At 47.7% G+C, this 18,388-nt stretch overlaps 2 protein-coding genes across 2 annotated transcripts in view; both read right to left on the reverse strand.

Moving 5' to 3' along the window:
- Nucleotides 1–1,863, reverse strand: part of Oatp26F (Organic anion transporting polypeptide 26F) — a 107,684-nt gene extending 105,821 nt beyond the window's left edge. The window contains exon 1 of the mRNA XM_075876634.1: nt 1,414–1,863. The gene's annotated coding sequence lies outside the window, so the exon portion shown is untranslated. The remainder of the gene's footprint in view (nt 1–1,413) is intronic.
- Nucleotides 1,864–8,864: 7,001 nt separating this feature from the next.
- LOC119170360 (uncharacterized) overlaps nt 8,865–18,388 on the reverse strand; it is a 57,148-nt gene continuing 47,624 nt past the window's right edge. The window contains exons 18-21 of the mRNA XM_037421498.2: nt 12,694–12,979; nt 11,423–11,561; nt 10,558–10,718; nt 8,865–9,405 (exon numbers count right to left, since the gene is read on the reverse strand). Coding sequence (XP_037277395.2) covers nt 9,223–9,405; nt 10,558–10,718; nt 11,423–11,561; nt 12,694–12,979 — 769 coding nt within the window. The 3' untranslated portion in view covers nt 8,865–9,222. The remainder of the gene's footprint in view (nt 9,406–10,557; nt 10,719–11,422; nt 11,562–12,693; nt 12,980–18,388) is intronic.

Raw genomic sequence — 18,388 nt, forward strand, 5'->3', positions numbered from 1 at the left:
CAAGCACGGAAATTTTGATTCAGGTTAATCATCTCACATAACTGCTCCAAATTTAGCTTTCAAAAGGACTAAAAGCCAGTCGGATAGTGCGAGATGAAAAGGACGCATACATCCTCTGCTGACGGGAACGCCAGCTGTTCATGCTTGCCAGCCTGTCACGAACTCGAAGTGCAGAGCGCATTGCAAATACGAATCGCAGCAGACGGCCATGTCTACGTGCTTCGTTTGAAGAATGACGCAGCGATCAGTGACGTAAAAGGCGCGCAGGTGCACTAAAAGCGTAAAACGCCACGTGCGTGAAGGTCTCGTTTTTACCCGCTAGTCTAGAGCTATCAGCGACAGCGAATCGAAGACAATTCTCTAGAATATATCACTACCGGATCAAGGTGTAAAAGCAGGAAAAAAAAAAACGTCTATCACAAGGGCACGCTAGCGATTTCAGCCTACGTATTTCTACGTATGAAAAAGGTGTGAAATTAATAAGCCGTGAAAACAAGCCAGCTATAACCAGTTGGCCAATGTTTGCGAATGAAACTCTGTCGCTACGCTTATACTGTGTAGTTACTCAGTTACGTTCTAGTTTGATATTGTCTCTCTACATTCACAGCTCGATTCAGTGCTATCATCAGGCCCGTCAGTTTTTTTTCGGGGAAGGTGGGGATGCACTTGTTGAAGGTCTTGAAAAGCACCTATTTTTTGTTACTTACCCTCGGTAAAACATCCCCCTACATCCGAATTTTGAGGGAGGGGGGTAGGGCTTCTACTTTTCCCTCCTGACTACGGGGGCTATCACTTACGAAGGTGTTCATACCTCCCTTGAAACCTTGGCTCCGGTGTCGTAAAAAAACAAAAAAACAGTATATTTTGCATCAGATATCACTAGGAAGAGGAAAAACGGTGAGAACGAAAACAGAGTGAAAACGCGTCTTGTTTCAACCTTCAAACCAGTTTTGAAATTGCCGCAGATAGGTTCCGGTGTGATCATTGTGTTACAAACGCATAAGTTAAAAAATTCCCGTAGCACTCGTCACACGCAGAAAAAGTTTATCGCACTTCAACCAGCTATCTTTGTAACAGTACTAAATCCCAGAAATGTATATTTCCTCTGGAATCAGCTTAAAGTGAGCGTATATTTGTATTTAGTTATCATAGAATCACACTTGAAATTTCGAGAGAAAATTTAATCCCGTCGTAAAACCACGAGCTGTGCAAGCGATAGTGCCGAGCTAAGCGAGTGACGTCAATAAGCAAGGAATGCAAAGCGATAGTACCACGGACAGCGGGAGAGATTGACCGCGAAAACTATCCACACGTGACTTGTGGTGGCAAAGGAGCAATTAACTGAGAGCCACAGTAGCGTACCCACGAGCATCGAGGAAGAAGAGAACCTAGGTTTGTCCGCTTTCCACTTACATGATCGGTCGCCGGGGGCTGGAACGTGTCCCAAATCCAGGTCAGGCCAGCGCCGATGCATCGGCAAAGTCAACGCTGCGCAACGCCGGCCGGCACGTCGGCCCCAACCGCGTCGCCGGTCTCGAGCGAACACGTGGCTCGCAGAGAAGACGTCAGTCACGAGGAAAAACACAAAACTCGCCCCACTGCACGCGCGTTGGGGGCTGTAATCACAATGGAGTGCGCAAACGTAGAGGAAAAAAGAAGTTTCACTCGCACTATTGTAGTGCCTCGCCGCCGCTGCAGCCGGTTTTCTGTTCCCGTTTTGTTTTCTTCGTTTCCAGAGGTTAAACTCGGCAGTTGTCGCGACGCTGCTCTTCTCTGCGCGCGACCTGAACGCACAATCACAGTCTTCTAACACAATCGCGGCAGCACCTCCGGAGGCGGATAACTTGGCTCGTCCACTTCACCTGTTGCAGCCGCCGGATGAAGTCGGTAGGTTGCGGAGTTAGTTCTGGGAAGCCGCTGAGTTGTGTCTGGTCCGGCAAACGAGTTGCTGTCGTGGCGCAACAGGCCACGAGTGACCACCACTACCACCGCTGCGGCCGCAACCGTGGACCAACCCACGCGAGGAAAAAAGCGATTCTGAAAGTTGGCTCCCTCCGCCGCGTGCGTCGTCGCCGTGGCGGTGCAAACGGGAAAGGGAGAAGCGCGCTACGACGACGCTGCCGCCTGCCCGATCGGCGTGAACCAGCGCTCGAAGGCAAGAACAGTTGGGAAAGGAGAACGCACCTCCTTTCTCACCCTCGACATCGCGGGTGCGCGTTTGTTTTGTTTCCCTTTCCGTCGCTGCGTTTAGGTATTTTCGAGAGTCCCTTGCTCTTTCCCCTTTCTCTTGTCTCCCTTTTGATAATCTTGCGCTTACGGTGGCCAGGTTGGTCCTTGCCGGAGCACACCTAAAAAAGAAGCCGAGCGCTTCGTCGCGGGCTTCGAAAGACGGGTTGGGGAGCTTTGTTTGGGACGGAACCTCCGCAAGTACTCGCTTGAACGTCACGTGACAAGTGACGTCACGTGACGTCACTTGTCACGTGACTCGATACTATTCCGAGGAAGACGCGCGGGTTATTATTATGACTGAGAGAGATGGTGAGGGATGGTGCTACGTTGACAGTAGGTAGCGCACTTCGCACACTACATACCACTGGTAGGAGCCAAATGAAGACGAAGATGGAAGCAGCGAAAGAAAAATCGTCGCGACTTGGATTCTGTCCCACCATTTTCCGCAGCTTGCTAGAAGCGTGATGCAACTGAGTGGGATGTCTTTGGCTCCCAGGACTGGAGGAAGTCTGCTCTTGCTCAGACGATGCTTATCTCGATGGTACGTTGGTTCGTCCTTCGTGCGTGGAGTTACTTGAAGGCCGCGTGCATGGTGATGACTTAAGTTCGGGCGATGTACGAAAGTCACGTCGGCAAAGGGACATTAAACACATGTGGCATCGATCAACGCGGTTCTTTTTTTTTCTTTTTTTTGTGGTATTCATTCACGTTTTATCAAATGTTCCGCTTCTGAAATCTGTTACTTGTAGGGGGGTACAACTTTCAGTAAAGATAACTGATACAAGACAACGAGGAAGAAAGCATTCCAATAAGCAATTGTATTCTCAACCCGCTGTACATTTTCTCGATATAGCATTCCTGATAGAAACGCAATTGTACGCGAATCACTGACCACAGTTGTAGGGTAGCAGAGCATTGAGCAAATTGTGTTACCAGTGGATATTGCCTTGCTTATTCTACATAGAGATCAGTATTGGAAAAGACACGGCATTTCGATTTCAGCCTCTTTACAGAGGTCGTGAACCCACGCGTGATAGTAACGCTTTGTAGCTACAAAAGTATGAATCTTTCTTACGGAGAGGAGGACTTCCTTCTTTCTGGGCTGTTTCACGAGAGTACATAAGCCAACGTCACAGCCTCGCCAGTGCATTTTTTTTTTTGGGGGGGGGGGGCACGCGCGCAAACAACAACCCAGAGAGGACTATATGGTGATGCCAAAGGAGCCTTGAGTGAAAAGTTCTATAGAAAAGTACCCGCGTATGCAAAGAGCCTTGGTGTTTAAACGGATATCCTATTTCACTAAATTCCCTTGTTTCCCTGGTGCTTCTGCCACAATTGGTGTTTGGAAAATCAAGTAAGCAGGATATTTTATTTATTCCGTGTTTGTCGTAACTATCCAATAAAAGGAAACCATTAGAGTTTGGCTACCAGATAACGAAGCCAGCTTTGGTTTCTCATCCACTCACTGAAACCCCTTGACAGTGCAAGGGAAGGAAATGAATATATATATATATATATATATATATATATATATATATATATATATATATATATATATATATATATATATATATATATATATATATATATATATATATATATATATATATATATATATATATATATATATTCTGTGTGTGTGTGTGTGTGTGTGTGTGTGTACTTGCCGGACAGACCAATAGATGACGTGGGTGGTGAGCAAAATCGCGTTCATTGAGAGCGCTAGCACACCGCACTATACAGACACCACAAGTCGTCGTCCTTCCGGTCCTTTGATCGTATACGCCGGCGACAAAGTAACATCGCCCATCGAAAGTCGTGTGCGCCTAAGACTGGTGCGGGGTCCGGGTGGTCGAGACTTCCGCACTGGCGTTGACAAACGTGGCTGCAAAGAGCATTCAGGAGTCTTTAAACGGCCGTTCGTGCTGGGAATAACAGAACGAGCGGGGCTTCGCGCGTCACCTAGCTCGAAACATGGGGAACAAGAAAAAAAAAATGGAAACGAGAGATAAGCAGACCCTCGAAGAAAAGAAGAAGCAAACTGATTTGACACTGGCCTTTCATTGCGAGGACGGGAAACTCAATTCCGAGCACATCGCACCCAACGGCCTCGCCTGTCGTCCGCACGAGAATTCTCATTTATAGCCGGCCCCGGGAGAAAGGGCATGCCACACGACCATTTCCCTCTCGCTTCATCTCTCCATCGGTGAAGGAGAAAAACCATTACACCTTTATTTATAAGACCACGCGCGATTGGGCAGAGACAAAAAGGGGGGAGGGTACGGCGGCCGTACAAGAGGTCCAGAAACAACTAGGGAATTTTTGTCCCTTTTTATTTTTTCCCTTCCCTTACTTGGACGTGTTACGAGGCAACCGTGGGGCGAGGAACGGGAGGAGGGCCTGACACAACCCGTAGAGAAATGCGCTGTGTTCCCGTCACTCGCTGCAAGACGGTAGCATAGCACATACTCACCGACGGTGCCTGCAGGCGCGAGGGGTCACGTAATCGCTTCCGAAGTGGAGGGAAATGGGATGAACTGGAAGCCGAAATTAAATCTCGACCAAACCATTTGCGACAGGAGCTTTCTGACGATTGTTTCGAAGCTGTGCGTATCATTCTGGTCCTCTTTTTTTTTTGTTACTTCTGCTGCAACGTAAGGAGTAACTGCTTTAAGGTACAGCAAGAAAACAGGGATCGAGTATGAACGCGTCGTGGGAGGGTGAACTGAATATTGCATGCGATTTGAGGCCTTGGGGAAAGCAGCGGAAATGCGCTTTGGTCACTCTGCCAAACTAGATAAGCAAGCATTGCGTTCCACTTGGTTTTCCCGGTGGACAAACATTGATAGTGTTTTTTTTTTCCCAACACGATTTCACTCACAGTGTCAGGGTTCTTTTGACTCGCATTTTATATTTTGTGTATGTTCATTGCGCAGCAATATTAATTATATCTGGGGTTCTCACGTGCCACAACCACGAAATGGTTATGAGTATGAGCCAGGCCACAGCGGAAGGTTCCGATATATGTTGAACCATCTCTGCCATCGCACAGTACGCAGGTCTCTAGCATTTTCCCTTCATCAAAATGTGAACACCTCGGCCAGGGTCGAACCCGTGACCTTTGGCGCCAGCATGTGAGCACCATTTCCACTGGTCTGCCGTCGCGGACGTCTTTTCGCAGCAGAAGGTTGATTTCAGCCTACCTGTGCTACATACCAATCTGTCGGGTTTATGACTCTGCCGTATCAGCCAGAGTTGACATTACCGGAAAACGATCTCGATGGAAGTTCTGGTGGGCTTTGTGCACGTCTCTCTTACTTCTCAAGATCAAAAAACGTCGTTTATACTTTGACGGTCAAGTCCAGTAAGGGTTCGACTAAAATGTGTTGTCTTACCACGTGCTTTAGCCTGTGCATCGTAGATACGTCAAGTGTGCAAGGGATTCAAGGCTTCACGATTCGTTCCTTTACGACAGAGGAACAAGAGGGTGCAATACTGACAGCGGTACTCATGTAAACCAGATAAGACAAGATATAGACTACGGTGCCGCGCAAAAAAAGATAGGACAGCTGCATTCGGGCACTCGTAAAACACGGAGATGTTCATAGCAAGACATCAAGAAACGCTTTCTGAATAGCATTTGTGGTTTCTACGAGAGTACGGCACTGGATACCAAGATTCATTTAGATATTAGCTCTTGCAGCCTTCCAGGCGATTCTTCGGGGCTTTGGTTCCGGGTTTTGATATGAGCCCTTTATTAAGTTAGTACTGCACAATATATATAGTCTAACATTGACAGGTCGGAGCTACTGACCTGTAGAAACTACCAACGCAGCAGAATATCAACTTACACGTTAGAAAAAGTAGTTCGTATTTCATTTGGCATATATAAGTGTCTGAAAGCATGCCCAGAATGAATGCCCGAGGATCTTGATAGAAGATACGCTTGAATAGAGAGTCTTTGCACTTTACTTTCGCCTAAAATCCTTACGGCATAAATGCGAAAGTAAAATAGGAAGGTATACCCCGCCACCGCGGTGGTCTAGTGGATAAGATACTCGGCTACTGACCCGCAGGTCACGGGATTGCCGTCCCGGCTGCAGAGACTGCATTTTCTATGCAGGCGAAAATGCTGTAGGCCCGTGTGCTCAGACTGGGGTACACATTAAAGAAGCGCAGGTGGTTGAAATTTCCGGAGCCCTCCACTACTGCGGCTCTCATAATCATATGGTGGTTTTGGCACGTTTAACACCACACATCAGTCAATCAAAGATGGGAGGGTAAGAGCGCATACGTGCTCTCGTATCAAGCGACTTAATGATATTAAAGGCATGCACGATTCTTAAACAATATGCGCAAACAAACAAACAGATTTAAAAATATATTTCGTCACGGGACGTAACCATGTTTATATGGGCTCCATAGACCTCACTGATGCGAGCACAATCCTAAGCGCAATCTCTTTCAGAAAGTAGCCAGGCAACTCGGCGCTTTCTTCAAACGTTCCATTCGGTAATGTATGATGCAAGTGTTTTCCATGGAACTCTTGACATTCCAGACTGATGATGAGTACGCTAATTCGATTCAATCCAGATATTCTAAACATATAGCCTATATCACGAACCTCCATTGAATAGCCCGTGTAGTCAGCAGGGTGGTCATGTTGGTAACGTAACCAGAATACTCGAAAATAAAGAAATGTATCTGACAGCTCACCACTAATGCTTCACAAAGTGCCCATTGCGTCAGGAGGTTATCGGCCTCGTCTGAGGGCGGGGTTTACGTTCCCCCTTTCGACCGTCTCGTCGAAGTTCAAGTGCGTTAGCTGCACGTGAGACTAAGTGCGAACAGGAACAAACGAAGGAGGGGTACGTTAAGAGATATAAACCAACACGTAGAAGGATCGCCTTGCGCAGTCTCACCCAGGCATGCAGAAATACTATTCGACATGGCAGGCATAAAACAGAACACAGAAAGATATAGTTCACGTGACTAATGGCTCACAAGGGGCTTTGACACGTGCGGTAAGCGCAGTGACTGTGAGGTGAAACGGTGTATTAGGTGGCGCGCAGCAGCAAGGTCATGCGTGGTCGTATTAGCTATGAGGCTCGCTCGGCAGCATTGCGTGTCTGTGGTCTACGAACGTAACAGCCACGCCTCGACTACATGCCAAAGTTAACCCTATTATTATACGGATAGGAAGTTTGACAACAAAAGACCCTACCAGTGTATATATAGTTAGTGAGTGCGCCTTCTGTGAAATCCTTAATTCGAAAATCATGCAATTAGAACTTTCGTTGCTAACTCAAAGTTGGTATAATTTTCCGGCTCCAATGGGATAAGAATGACAAGATTGATTTGATATGTGGTGTTTAACGTGTCAAAATTAACAATGACCAGGTAGAAGTGACATGTAAAGACGGCATGTCGCACAAGGCTTTGACGCCACGCGAGAGCCTATATATGGGCTACAAAGAAAGTCCAAACTTGCAATATTAAGTCGCGATCCCCCTTTGCAGCCCGCGGTATACATATAGTTTGTGCGCTTTATAACCTCATAGTTCAGTGAAGTTATCAATGGCTTTCGAACTAAAGAAATAGTGTATCGCCCTCGCCTCGTTTCACAGCAGCCCACCACCGCCTTTTTACTGTATCGTAACCGACTTGCCTATGCCCTTCTCAGGACCAAAGCGAGTTTCAAAAGAGCTCAGTAAAGCACGCTTCATGGTTACAATTAAAGAATGCACTTTCGTACGAACTTTGGCACTCGACTTCGGTCGTTCGTGCACTGTTGCTCCATCTATAGTCTCTATTCTCATGTAAACCATGTCTCGTGTAACACCGCTATCCAGTAAACATTGATCATGTTTCCTTTGTTCGTGAAGCGAATACAGCTGCGCAACTCTTTCCATGTAGGATAACCTAAGGTGACAGAAACTAAGAAAACTATAGGCAGCGTATAGATAAAAAAAGAAGCTCAGGAGTGTTTTGGCAGGCTGCGAATGTTTCCCCGGTAGCGAATGAACGTGCGACGTGTTTACATCTGCAGCGTTGTATCAAGCCCCTGTTCCTTAGTCTGCTTTCAAGTGAGTGAGGAAAAAAAATTATCACGATAGCAACGATAGTACTGACAAACAGAAATACACTTTTTTTTTTCATACACAAAGAAAGAACGCCAATCAAGATTGGTACGCTGTTGCAGTTCTTACGTATGCGCTACGTGATGCGACCTTCCAGCAAGCGCTCGAAGTGATGTAGGAAAAGTGACGCTATAGAATTTGATACGAGCAAGTTTTGCATTAGGATAGCATATTTTTCTATGTACCATGTGAGGTCTGCTTTGAAAAACCATATCTTGGCATGAATGCAGCTGCATTGCTTTTCAAACTGAATATTACGTTACACGGGCTCGCTAACGATAGATAGATAGATAGATAGATAGATAGATAGATAGATAGATAGATAGATAGATAGATAGATAGATAGATAGATAGATAGATAGATAGATAGATAGATAGATAGATAGATAGATAGATAGATAGATAGATAGATAGATAGATAGATAGATAGATACCAAATCGGGATTTTTTCCTGCGATGCAATTGCATTGTAATGATAAGTGAACACAACGGAAGAACAAGGAGGTCAAAAGGTTCTATTTCACAATAGATCACGCACATTCATTTCTTTACCCGCATTTATACGAGAACAACAATCTGTATAAATACGAAGGACACGTAGAAGGACGAAGACTACTGGGAACACAGCACATAATGATTGACGCACGATTGTCACGGAAGAACTGTGTATAAACATGCTCAATGTTTTTTTTTGTTTTGTTTCTCTCTCCATTAGGCACAAAAATAGGAAACAAGTTCGTTAAATGGAGCGAGAAAAACGGGGGTCTTTTGCATTTCCTTCGTTAATGGACGCACTTTGTGATGCGGCGGGAAAGGTAGCACCGTATAACCGTTGCAGCAGCAGGCACACGTCTTAGACGGGTGTCTCGTTGAACGATCCTTTGCGGCTCTTGACCGGCGTGGCCGGAGGCTTTGAGTTCGCCGCTTCTGTCGCCGTCATTGTTGTCGTCTTGGACGGGCTCTCCTTCGAGGTGAGGCGTCCCAGGAGCGATTTCTTGCTACCTTTTTCCTTCTTGGCAGATAGGGAGTTTGAACGCTGCGTTTAAGACACATTAATCAACGTTTGATTAAGATAAGAGCCTGTTCCGGCTCTTCTCTCTTATCTAGAAAACATGCGGCCACCAAGACAGCGATAACAGTGACGCCAAATATATTTCGTTTCTTTATCTAAATGTCACCCACAAAGCACTCTTAAGAACAATGGAATAGCGGTTGTCTCTTACGCGAAAGTATAAGTACGTGCTTGTAGCATATCTTCTGTTGATCGCAGCGTGATTTTGTTGAGTGTGGGCACACTCCTGTACGTCGAGAACTTCAACATCCCAACATACAAATACCAATCAGTATTTTTTGAAAACCGTTAATTAATAAAGCTTCGACCGGACATATAGAACAAATGCCCACAGAACAGAGAGCTATTGTGCTACAAGACCCCCAGAAGGGCCTAACTTCAAACGCCTGTCTATTGGTGGTCGCGGTGCCCCCTCTTGACTGAAACCATCCCTGTTCGGAGAGGAGCGAAAGTTCAAGGTCAAGTATTTTTGCATTGCACCCTCCTGGTGCCGGCCACGATGGAGGAAGCCTCCTTCATTTCAGATACATTGTGGAATATTATAAGGCTAGTCACCTCCTAAATCCCACTGCCGCTAAATGTTTAGGAAAGGCGAGCACAGCTCCGGAGACTTTTTTACTAACACGATGCTCTGCCCCACTACGGTAAAACATTGACCTTGTGGTCAATGGCAGCTGCAAATTCTCTGGAAAAGTCGCCGATATCTCCCAAATGGCCTGGCCCTGTCAGCGTCATTTCGCCCTAACCCTCAACTGCAATCTTACCCGAGAGGGCTGGGAGGCTGCCCTGGCTCAAATTTTAAGGGCCGGAAGGCCTTTGTCCGGAGAACCAGGCTGGCGGCTTCAAACGATAGGGTCCCGGGACTATAAGGTCACCATTTAGCATGCGAGCTTCACCGTGGGGCTCGCACCTTTCTTTAAAAAAATAAATGCTTTATCACCAACGTTTGGAGAGTGCACATTCGGTTGCTGCGTACATTTGTTCAGTTACTCTGTTCCCTTCTCATTTCACCCTCTTCCATTGCCACAGAGACGCTGGGTAACGAGCGCCCTATACAAGGGCCCCATAAGCTGTGTCTTTTCCTCGCCACGTTCAATCACAGCTCCTGTCACTCACCTCCACTCGCGCCCTTTCTTGGACCGGCTCAAGCGTCTGCTGCGCAAGCACGGGCCTCCGTTCGGATGCGCTCGGCGATGGCGAGTCGATCTTCTCTTTGCTTCTCGAGCGGAACGGCTTCGTCAGCCGCGCCCTCAGAGTGCCGCTCTTGTCTTCTTTGTCTGCGTGCACAAAACAACAACGAAAACAACAAGAGACCGTATATAGTCAGGAAAGAATTTATTCAATCAATTATGATTACCTATTTATTTTACTAGTGGGGATAATGAATGTTAAATGTGACGCTGACCAAGAGTGCAAAAAAATAAACAAATTTTCTGCTTCCTTAACACGGGAGCCGTCACGTTTTGTTTTTTGTAGTTACTGTTTCTTTAAATGATGAATACCAAAAGGTGGTGCCTTGTAGCGCCATACCGTTTATTTTTCGCATATCAAATCAAGTATACTCTACAAATAAGAAGTACAAAATATGACATACAGCAGAAAGCAAGATGTGCCAACACAGGACGACCCAACAGCGCATGAGCGAGATGTAATCGAGCTCATGTAATACAAATTCACATTTACGCTTATAAAATTGGACGTTCTGTGTAGATTGACATAAACAGAAAAAAAAAACAAGTAAGATAACACGATATGACATATCGTAAAATACGCAATTTCTACAACATATAATTATCAACACATACCAACTTTAATGTTACTCAATTTGCCTTTCTTTTCAGCCTTTATGGTCGACGCCCGTTTTACCTTTGGCTATAAGTAATCACTCACCGCATGAGTTTACGTCAAATTCTTGCTTTCATTTGTGATATTAGTGGTGCCTTAATGTATGACGATAGTATTCGCAACGTATACTCCTTACCGGAGTCCTGCTTTGGCTCGTTGATTGACGGCTTCTTGAGAAGCTTTAGGCGCTCCCTGAGCGTCTTGCGGTGTTTTGTCGCCGTCGTGACGTCTTCTGTGCTCCCTGGATTGCTCGAGTCGTTCTCCGAGTCAACTCTCTGAAACGAAAATTGCAATTATTTCTTGGTATATAAACTGGACCCAAAGAAAGTACCCGGTAACCGAAACTTATAGGCGAGCTTAAAAAGTTCGCGTCACTACAAGCACGCGCTGTGTGGCTATACGCCGCGCACACATAGCGGGAGAACGCCAAACCAAACCGGAAATGAAATTGAATGGTCATGTAAATCCAGAAGTAACTCGGACAGTGTTACGAATAACGATGATGCAATGACTCACGCAACCAGGAACACAAGGGTCAATGGGAAGATGACGATGTAGATGAGACAGCAGACGTTGCACCATTACGTCGGGAAGGCAATGCGATTGGCATAACAAGTGGCATGTTTCTTTATTGAAATTTTTTGTGGCACAGTAAGTATGCCATGCAAATAAGGCGGAAATGGGGGCTAGTTGGTACGTCATAATGCTTGTGATGCGCTGCAAGGCATGGAAAAAAAAACGTAGATGACACAAGGTGATGCGCATCCCTCTCTGTCGTTTTTTTTCCTCTACCGTGCAGCTTATCACAAGAATGATGATGCCGTGCGAAAGAATGTGAATTGGGAATGGGCTGAGTATTCCATGCAGTGATTCGGTTAAGGAATCCCCAGCTATGAGACGTAGTCTGCTGACGCGTGAAAAGAGTGAGGGACACTGCGGGTCGAAGAATAATGTGCCATAACTAAAAAATTTCAAAAGAAAATCTACTGTAAGTTTATCGGTTTTCTATCGTGAGTGTAATCATGCGCACACTGTTAAGAGTGTATAAATACGTTGCTCAGATGTACAAGACAAAAAGACCGCGATTGTTTCAAAGAATCATGAGCGTTTTCTTTATTAGAAGTATATCACGTATTGTTAATTACTTTTTACGGATAGATATCACACAAATTAAGATTACTAGATATTAATAAATCATCTGTGAGATCACTCCTTCATCTGCATGCATGATTGCATATTCTCAAAGCTGCGATGCGGTGCAGCTGAGCATTCGTTCCCACTTATTTTGTCTGTATAGCGCCGAAAAGCCATTTTCGCGGGCATCTGCGTATTATCAGACTTTATGGCATCTGTAACAACGAGACATCCCCCAAAAAAGTGTCCACCCCACCTGGCCTGTGCACTTACCACAACGGGCCTGCTGTATCGCCAATGCCTGGGTGGCTCGGAGACGACCGACGCGTCGGAGTCGTAGCCCGTGCGGCCTCCCCTGAGACTGCCCTGCGATCCGTACGGGGTGTACACCAGGCTGTCGCCGGAGCCCCATATCTTGAGATCGGCCGCCGCCATGCCCTGTCCCAGCGACATGGTCTTCGAGTGCATGCCGCCGCGGGTTCGCGGTGGGGCCCGGATGACGGGCGACATGCCGGGCATCAGGCCGCCCTGATTTGCCATGTCCGTCGCTGACAGTGCCCTGCGAGGAGGAGCCCGCAGAGACTCAGACTCTGTTGTTATATAGTCCATTCAAGAAAAAGAGAGGTTAAGGCCAGATGTGCGCAGGTGGGACACCTGACAGGCGACACAACAATGCACTGTCATGATTGTTATGACTATGTGGTACATTCATAAACTATTCTACTTTTTTGTACCTCCTTTACCATTTACCAGAACAGGGTACCTAACTGTAAACCCATGATTAAGCTGCTTGTTCTGTCTGTCTCTCTCTCTTTATATGCCCAGTGACTTGCGCCTACCCCGCCGCGGTGGCGTATAGTGGCTATAAGGTACTCGGCTGGTGACCCGCAGGTCGCGGGATCGAATCCCGGCTGCGGCGGCTGCATTTTAGATGGAGACGAAAATGCTGAGGCCCGTGTTCTCAGATTCGGGTGCACGTTGTTGTGACCGGCGCCAGAGCGGAAGAGGGAGCGGCGCTCCTTTAATCTTCAAACAAGTAACCGAACGACCGGCTGCCTACTGTTAGGACCGGCGCCAGGTCTGACAATGGATCGGCGTTCCTTTTGATGTTCCTTTTTTAGTCGCCAAACGGGCTGGCGGCCTGTGTCCACCATGTATTGTTCCCCCCTGGCCGGAGGGTGCGGCGTCTTGCCGCCACGACACCGTGAGCAGTTCGGGAGACCACAAGTGCCGCTTCTTCTTTGGAAGATGACGGCGGCGGCGGCGGCCGGAAATCGTCCCGCTAATTGAACGAGTCGTTCGGCGACCATTTGAAGCTTGTTTACGGCGGCCCTTTCGATGGATGCAGTCATCAACTTCAGACCCCTCGCCCAGCGACACCCCTTGACGAGGAGGAGCCACGTTCGTGCCACATGGCCGTGCAGTGACCACGCTTCAATTTTGAACGTTCACGTGGACCGTGCGTGCTCGTCACCCTCGCGGGTAATGTGTGATCCGTGGTTGGACGGTGCCCTCTGTACGCGGTCCCCGATCTAGGGATCTGGGGAGGACAGACCCTTTATAATGAGCCCCCACGGCTCATTCGTGTGTGCTTTTTTTCGAGAGCAGAACCGAGCAGAACCATGTAGAACCAAGCACCATGTAGCGCTATGTTAGGAGACATGTAGAGGCCTGCCACGTTTGAGAGCTCACCGTGTAGGGAGTTCGCAATGTACATATTGTAAATAAACCCTCTTCAAGTCTCTCTTCCTCCTGCCTCGACAACTTCATCCCGGACCTCCGGTGTCTGGAAACCCCGGTCGCAACAACTGGTTGGCAGCGGTGGGATACGAGTCTGCGACGGAGAGCGACATGTACCGGAGGCCAGCCGAAAGCCCTGGAACTCGGCGGGATCGAAGCAGCGTACCACCACCGCACGTAATGGGGTGAGTGCCTGGCTTTGTGCTTGAGATATATCGAGTCTTTTAGCCTAAATTCGTTAAAAGATAGATATAACCAACAACTGCCTGGCCACTGTGGTTGTTATCTCAGCACAAGGCAGCACTGGATGATTATCTGAGCAAGTACGCTAAAGCAGGAAAGCTTAGATGATTCAATAGGAACAAGGGGTAATGTTTCAAAATTTCTAAGGGTACGTTGCGGGTTAAATTTTAGGATGTTGTAAAAAGCAGGAGTGAAAAATTAACAAGAAAAAGTAGAGAGGGATGTTGGCCACGTAGTGCTACTTGGGTGCTTAAGCTTGTGGTCTCCGCTGTGAGATTTGCCAGGCTTCAATTTCTCTAGACCCAGAATTGAAGCGCTGGTGGGTTTGTGTTTTGTCACAGCTGAGCCAAAGCAAAGTAGTCGCCATGGATCTTACGAGATTGACGAGAGAGAACCTGCTGAACCTGTGTTGGGATCTGGAGCTAGATTTTAATGATGATATGCCTGCTTCTAAACTCCGCGAAGTGATTCTCGAAAGCAATAGTGACAATGAGGAAATCGAGCACTTCGGGAATATGTACTTATTGGACCAGGAGGAGGAAGTACAAAGGGCGCAAAGAAAGGAAAGATGGCGCCAGGAGGAATTGGAAGCTGAGCGCAGGCATGAAGAACATATAAAAAGGATGCAGGAATTAGATGAAGAGATAGAAAGGCTTAATTGTGAATTGGTGGCATTGCAGCAGAGTGGTCAATCCATAGATGTAGCGCACGAACGGTGCGATGTAGCGGCGGTGCCGTTTAAGACCGAAGCGAAGGCTACAGGTCAGACATCTGTAGATGTAGCGCACGAACGGTGCGATGTAGCGGCGGTGCCGTTTAAGACCGAAGCGAAGGCTACAGGTCAGACATCTGTAGATGAAGTGCACGAACGGTGCGACGTAGCGGCGGTGCCGATTAAGGCCGAAGAGAGGGCTACAGGTCAGAAATTTGCAGATGTACCGCACGAACGGTGCGTTTCAGCAGCGGTGCCGTTTAGGGCCGAAGAGAGTGCTGCGGGTCTGATATCTGTAGATATAGCGGCGGTGCCGTTTAAGGCCAAAGAGAAGGCTAGTGCCTGTAAGGGAATGGAACAGGTTTTAACCCATTCTGAGGGAAAAGAGCTCGCGGTCACAGCAGGGTGTGAGGGTTCCGTGGTGGGGGAAACGAAGTTAAGATTAACAGAGTGTTCCATCGAACCTTGCAGCCCTGTAGACCATGTTGATGAGCGTCAGAGGCGGACGAAAGGCTCCAGGTTTGGCACCAAGGAATGTGCCAAACGGAGAAAGCGTCCGAAAAACAGAAGCGCGGCAAGGCTCGCGATCAGCGCGGCGCGTTTGACGAGGACCTTCAAACGGCGTGGCGGATTTGCGAGAAAAGGCCCGTTGTCTTCTCTGACTGGCTTAAATCGCAGGCGTCTGAGCGGCCGGAGAGTAAGGAACAGAAGTGCGCAATCTACGCGGCCGCGGTCTTACGATGAACTGATAGGCAATCATCAGGACTGGGCGCGCGAGATGGCGGAGGAGCATATCGGTGATGAAGAACGTCAGAGTAGGACGAAAGGCTCCCAGGTCCGCACAAAGAAGCGTGCACAGGGGAGAAAGCGTCCGAAGGGCAACAATAAGGCAAAGCTCGAGATGAGCACAACGCGTTTGAGTAAGGGTTTCAAACGGCGTGGTAAAATCGCGAGAAAAGTGCCGTTGTCATCTCTGACGGGTCTGTATCGTGTGCGTCCGAACCGCCGGAAAAGAAAAGCGCATCGTACGCGGCAGTGTTTGAAGGAGAGATTGCTAGGCAATTATCCAGACAGTCCGCGCGAAAAATCAGATGAGCATGTGGGTGCTGGTGAGCATCAGAGATGGGCGAAAGGCTCCGTAGACGGCACCAAGAGACGTGCAAAACGGAGAAAGCGCCGTAAAAACAGGCAGGCAGAAATCGCGACGCGTTTGAGGAATGTATTCAAATGGCGGAGCGAAATTTCAAGAAAGTTGCCGTATCGCAAGCGTCCAAGCGGCCAGAGAACAAAGAAAAGAGAAGCGCATGGTGTGCGTAAGTGGTCGAAGGGCAAGAGACCCTTCCGTTGTTCTCGCGGTGCATTGGACGGGGTGCGGGGCAAAAGAGTCGGTGGTTTTCGAGGGGCAGGAAGCGACAGCAAGTCGGCTTCGAGGAACGTCGCGGGGTTCGGTAGCAGGGCGATTGACGCGTGTTGTAGACCCCGTTTCTCGAGAAAATCGTTCCGGGCGCGACCACCGCGAGTTCGACTCAGAGTTGTTGCGAACAGCTGTTAGCCTCTCGGAAAACGTCGACTCGGGACTGTTGAAAGGAACATTTTGTTTGTTTTTGTGATTTTGTAAATAACTCGTTTGTACCTTGTTTTCGTTAGCGCTCTATCATTTTGGTAGCCTATATACGTTGTATAGATCTATTGGAAGGATAGTGACACGCATTAGAGCGTACAGAATTAGGCGTTTGTCATCGGCACCGGAGTTGGTTTGTATGCGTCCGAGCCGCCGGACAAAACGAAAAAAAAAAAAAAAGCACGTTGGGTAGAAAGGCAGACCCTTTCGTCGCTCTATCGACGGCATGTTTGATGGACTGCGGGAGTGCGAGGTACTCAGCGAGAGTAAGAACGCAGGTTGTCAGCGCAGAGCTTTGCGGGGGTCGGAGGCGAAGCGAATGGGTTTTGCCATTGTTCCATTTCCCGTTCGCCTAGAAAGACCCACAGGACGCGACACCGCGCGTTAGTCCCAAAAAGGAGTAGACATCCGTGAGCTTTTGACGATGGTCATTAGTGGATTTATTTTGTTTTGAAATTTGCTTTTGACTGTTTAAGTTGTTTTGGATTTTAATGTGTTTTTTAAGAATCTCGTCTACCAAATAGTGTTTAGGTAACACAATTTTGGTTTTGTTCATTTCTTGGGCGTTGTACGTTTAGCTAAGGTAAGCGTTGTGCGATTGCATAAACGACACGCATAGGAGCCTGCGTCATGGTAGATACGTGTAAATGAGCAGGAGCAACGTTATGAACTAATTATGACTGAGCGTAGAGACGCAAAGTTATTGCTTGCGAGATTTTTCAGGATTCATGCGAAACTTTTTTTTGTTGTTCATTTAATGTTTTGTTCGCATGTGTCCGGTGTGTAAGAAAAGCTAGCTCGTGAGTTTATATGTATGCTTTGTGAAAGTGGCAACAGCAAGGGAACGATTAGGTGGTATCTCATCCAGGCAGGAGCACTGTGATGTGCGTTTGCGGATATATAATAAAGATGTTCCTAATGCAGGTGCAGCACGGCAGTTGTGCTTTCGTCTTCTCAAAAGGAATTGACGACTGGCTTTGGCGGCACTAAATTTCGGGAACTAAAAGATAGCGTGAAGTAAAATGCTTTATTTTATGAGTATGATACCTGGTGGGTTACGGCGGATTGCTCACGCAAGCACTCGGGTATGCCACGGTGAGCGCATCACTTGACAGTTAGTTTTCTTGAAAGCAGTTTGATGGGAAGATTATTATCGGATCGGGATTAGGAGTTTTGGTGAAACCTCAGAGAAACGTCCCGATTGCTGCTTTGTGTTTGGTAATACCGCTTAAGTAAGGTTGCTTTTGGATAATTTGTCGGACTCGACGTGTCTCAGTGCGGGCAGGGTGCTCTCCCGTGCCTGTGGTGGTGTGTATGAATGCTTTTCCCAGAGGGGAGCCACAAGGAGCGAGAGGGAAAGAGTCCTTGGCTGAGCGTCATCAGCAGTGGCCTGGAAGACAGCACTACACAGCGACACTTCGGGCAACCTGTGCAGCTGGTCACCCTCAGGTCGCTTCTCCCGCCGGCGGACGAGCTGTTGTGACCGGCGCCAGAGCGGAAGAGGGAGCGGCGCTCCTTTAATCTTCAAACAAGTAACCGAACGACCGGCTGCCTACTGTTAGGACCGGCGCCAGGTCTGACAATGGATCGGCGTTCCTTTTGATGTTCCTTTTTTAGTCGCCAAACGGGCTGGCGGCCTGTGTCCACCATGT

This window comes from Rhipicephalus microplus, chromosome 2 (genome assembly GCF_043290135.1).
Source record: "Rhipicephalus microplus isolate Deutch F79 chromosome 2, USDA_Rmic, whole genome shotgun sequence".
In the NCBI taxonomy this organism is placed as follows: domain Eukaryota; kingdom Metazoa; phylum Arthropoda; class Arachnida; order Ixodida; family Ixodidae; genus Rhipicephalus; species Rhipicephalus microplus.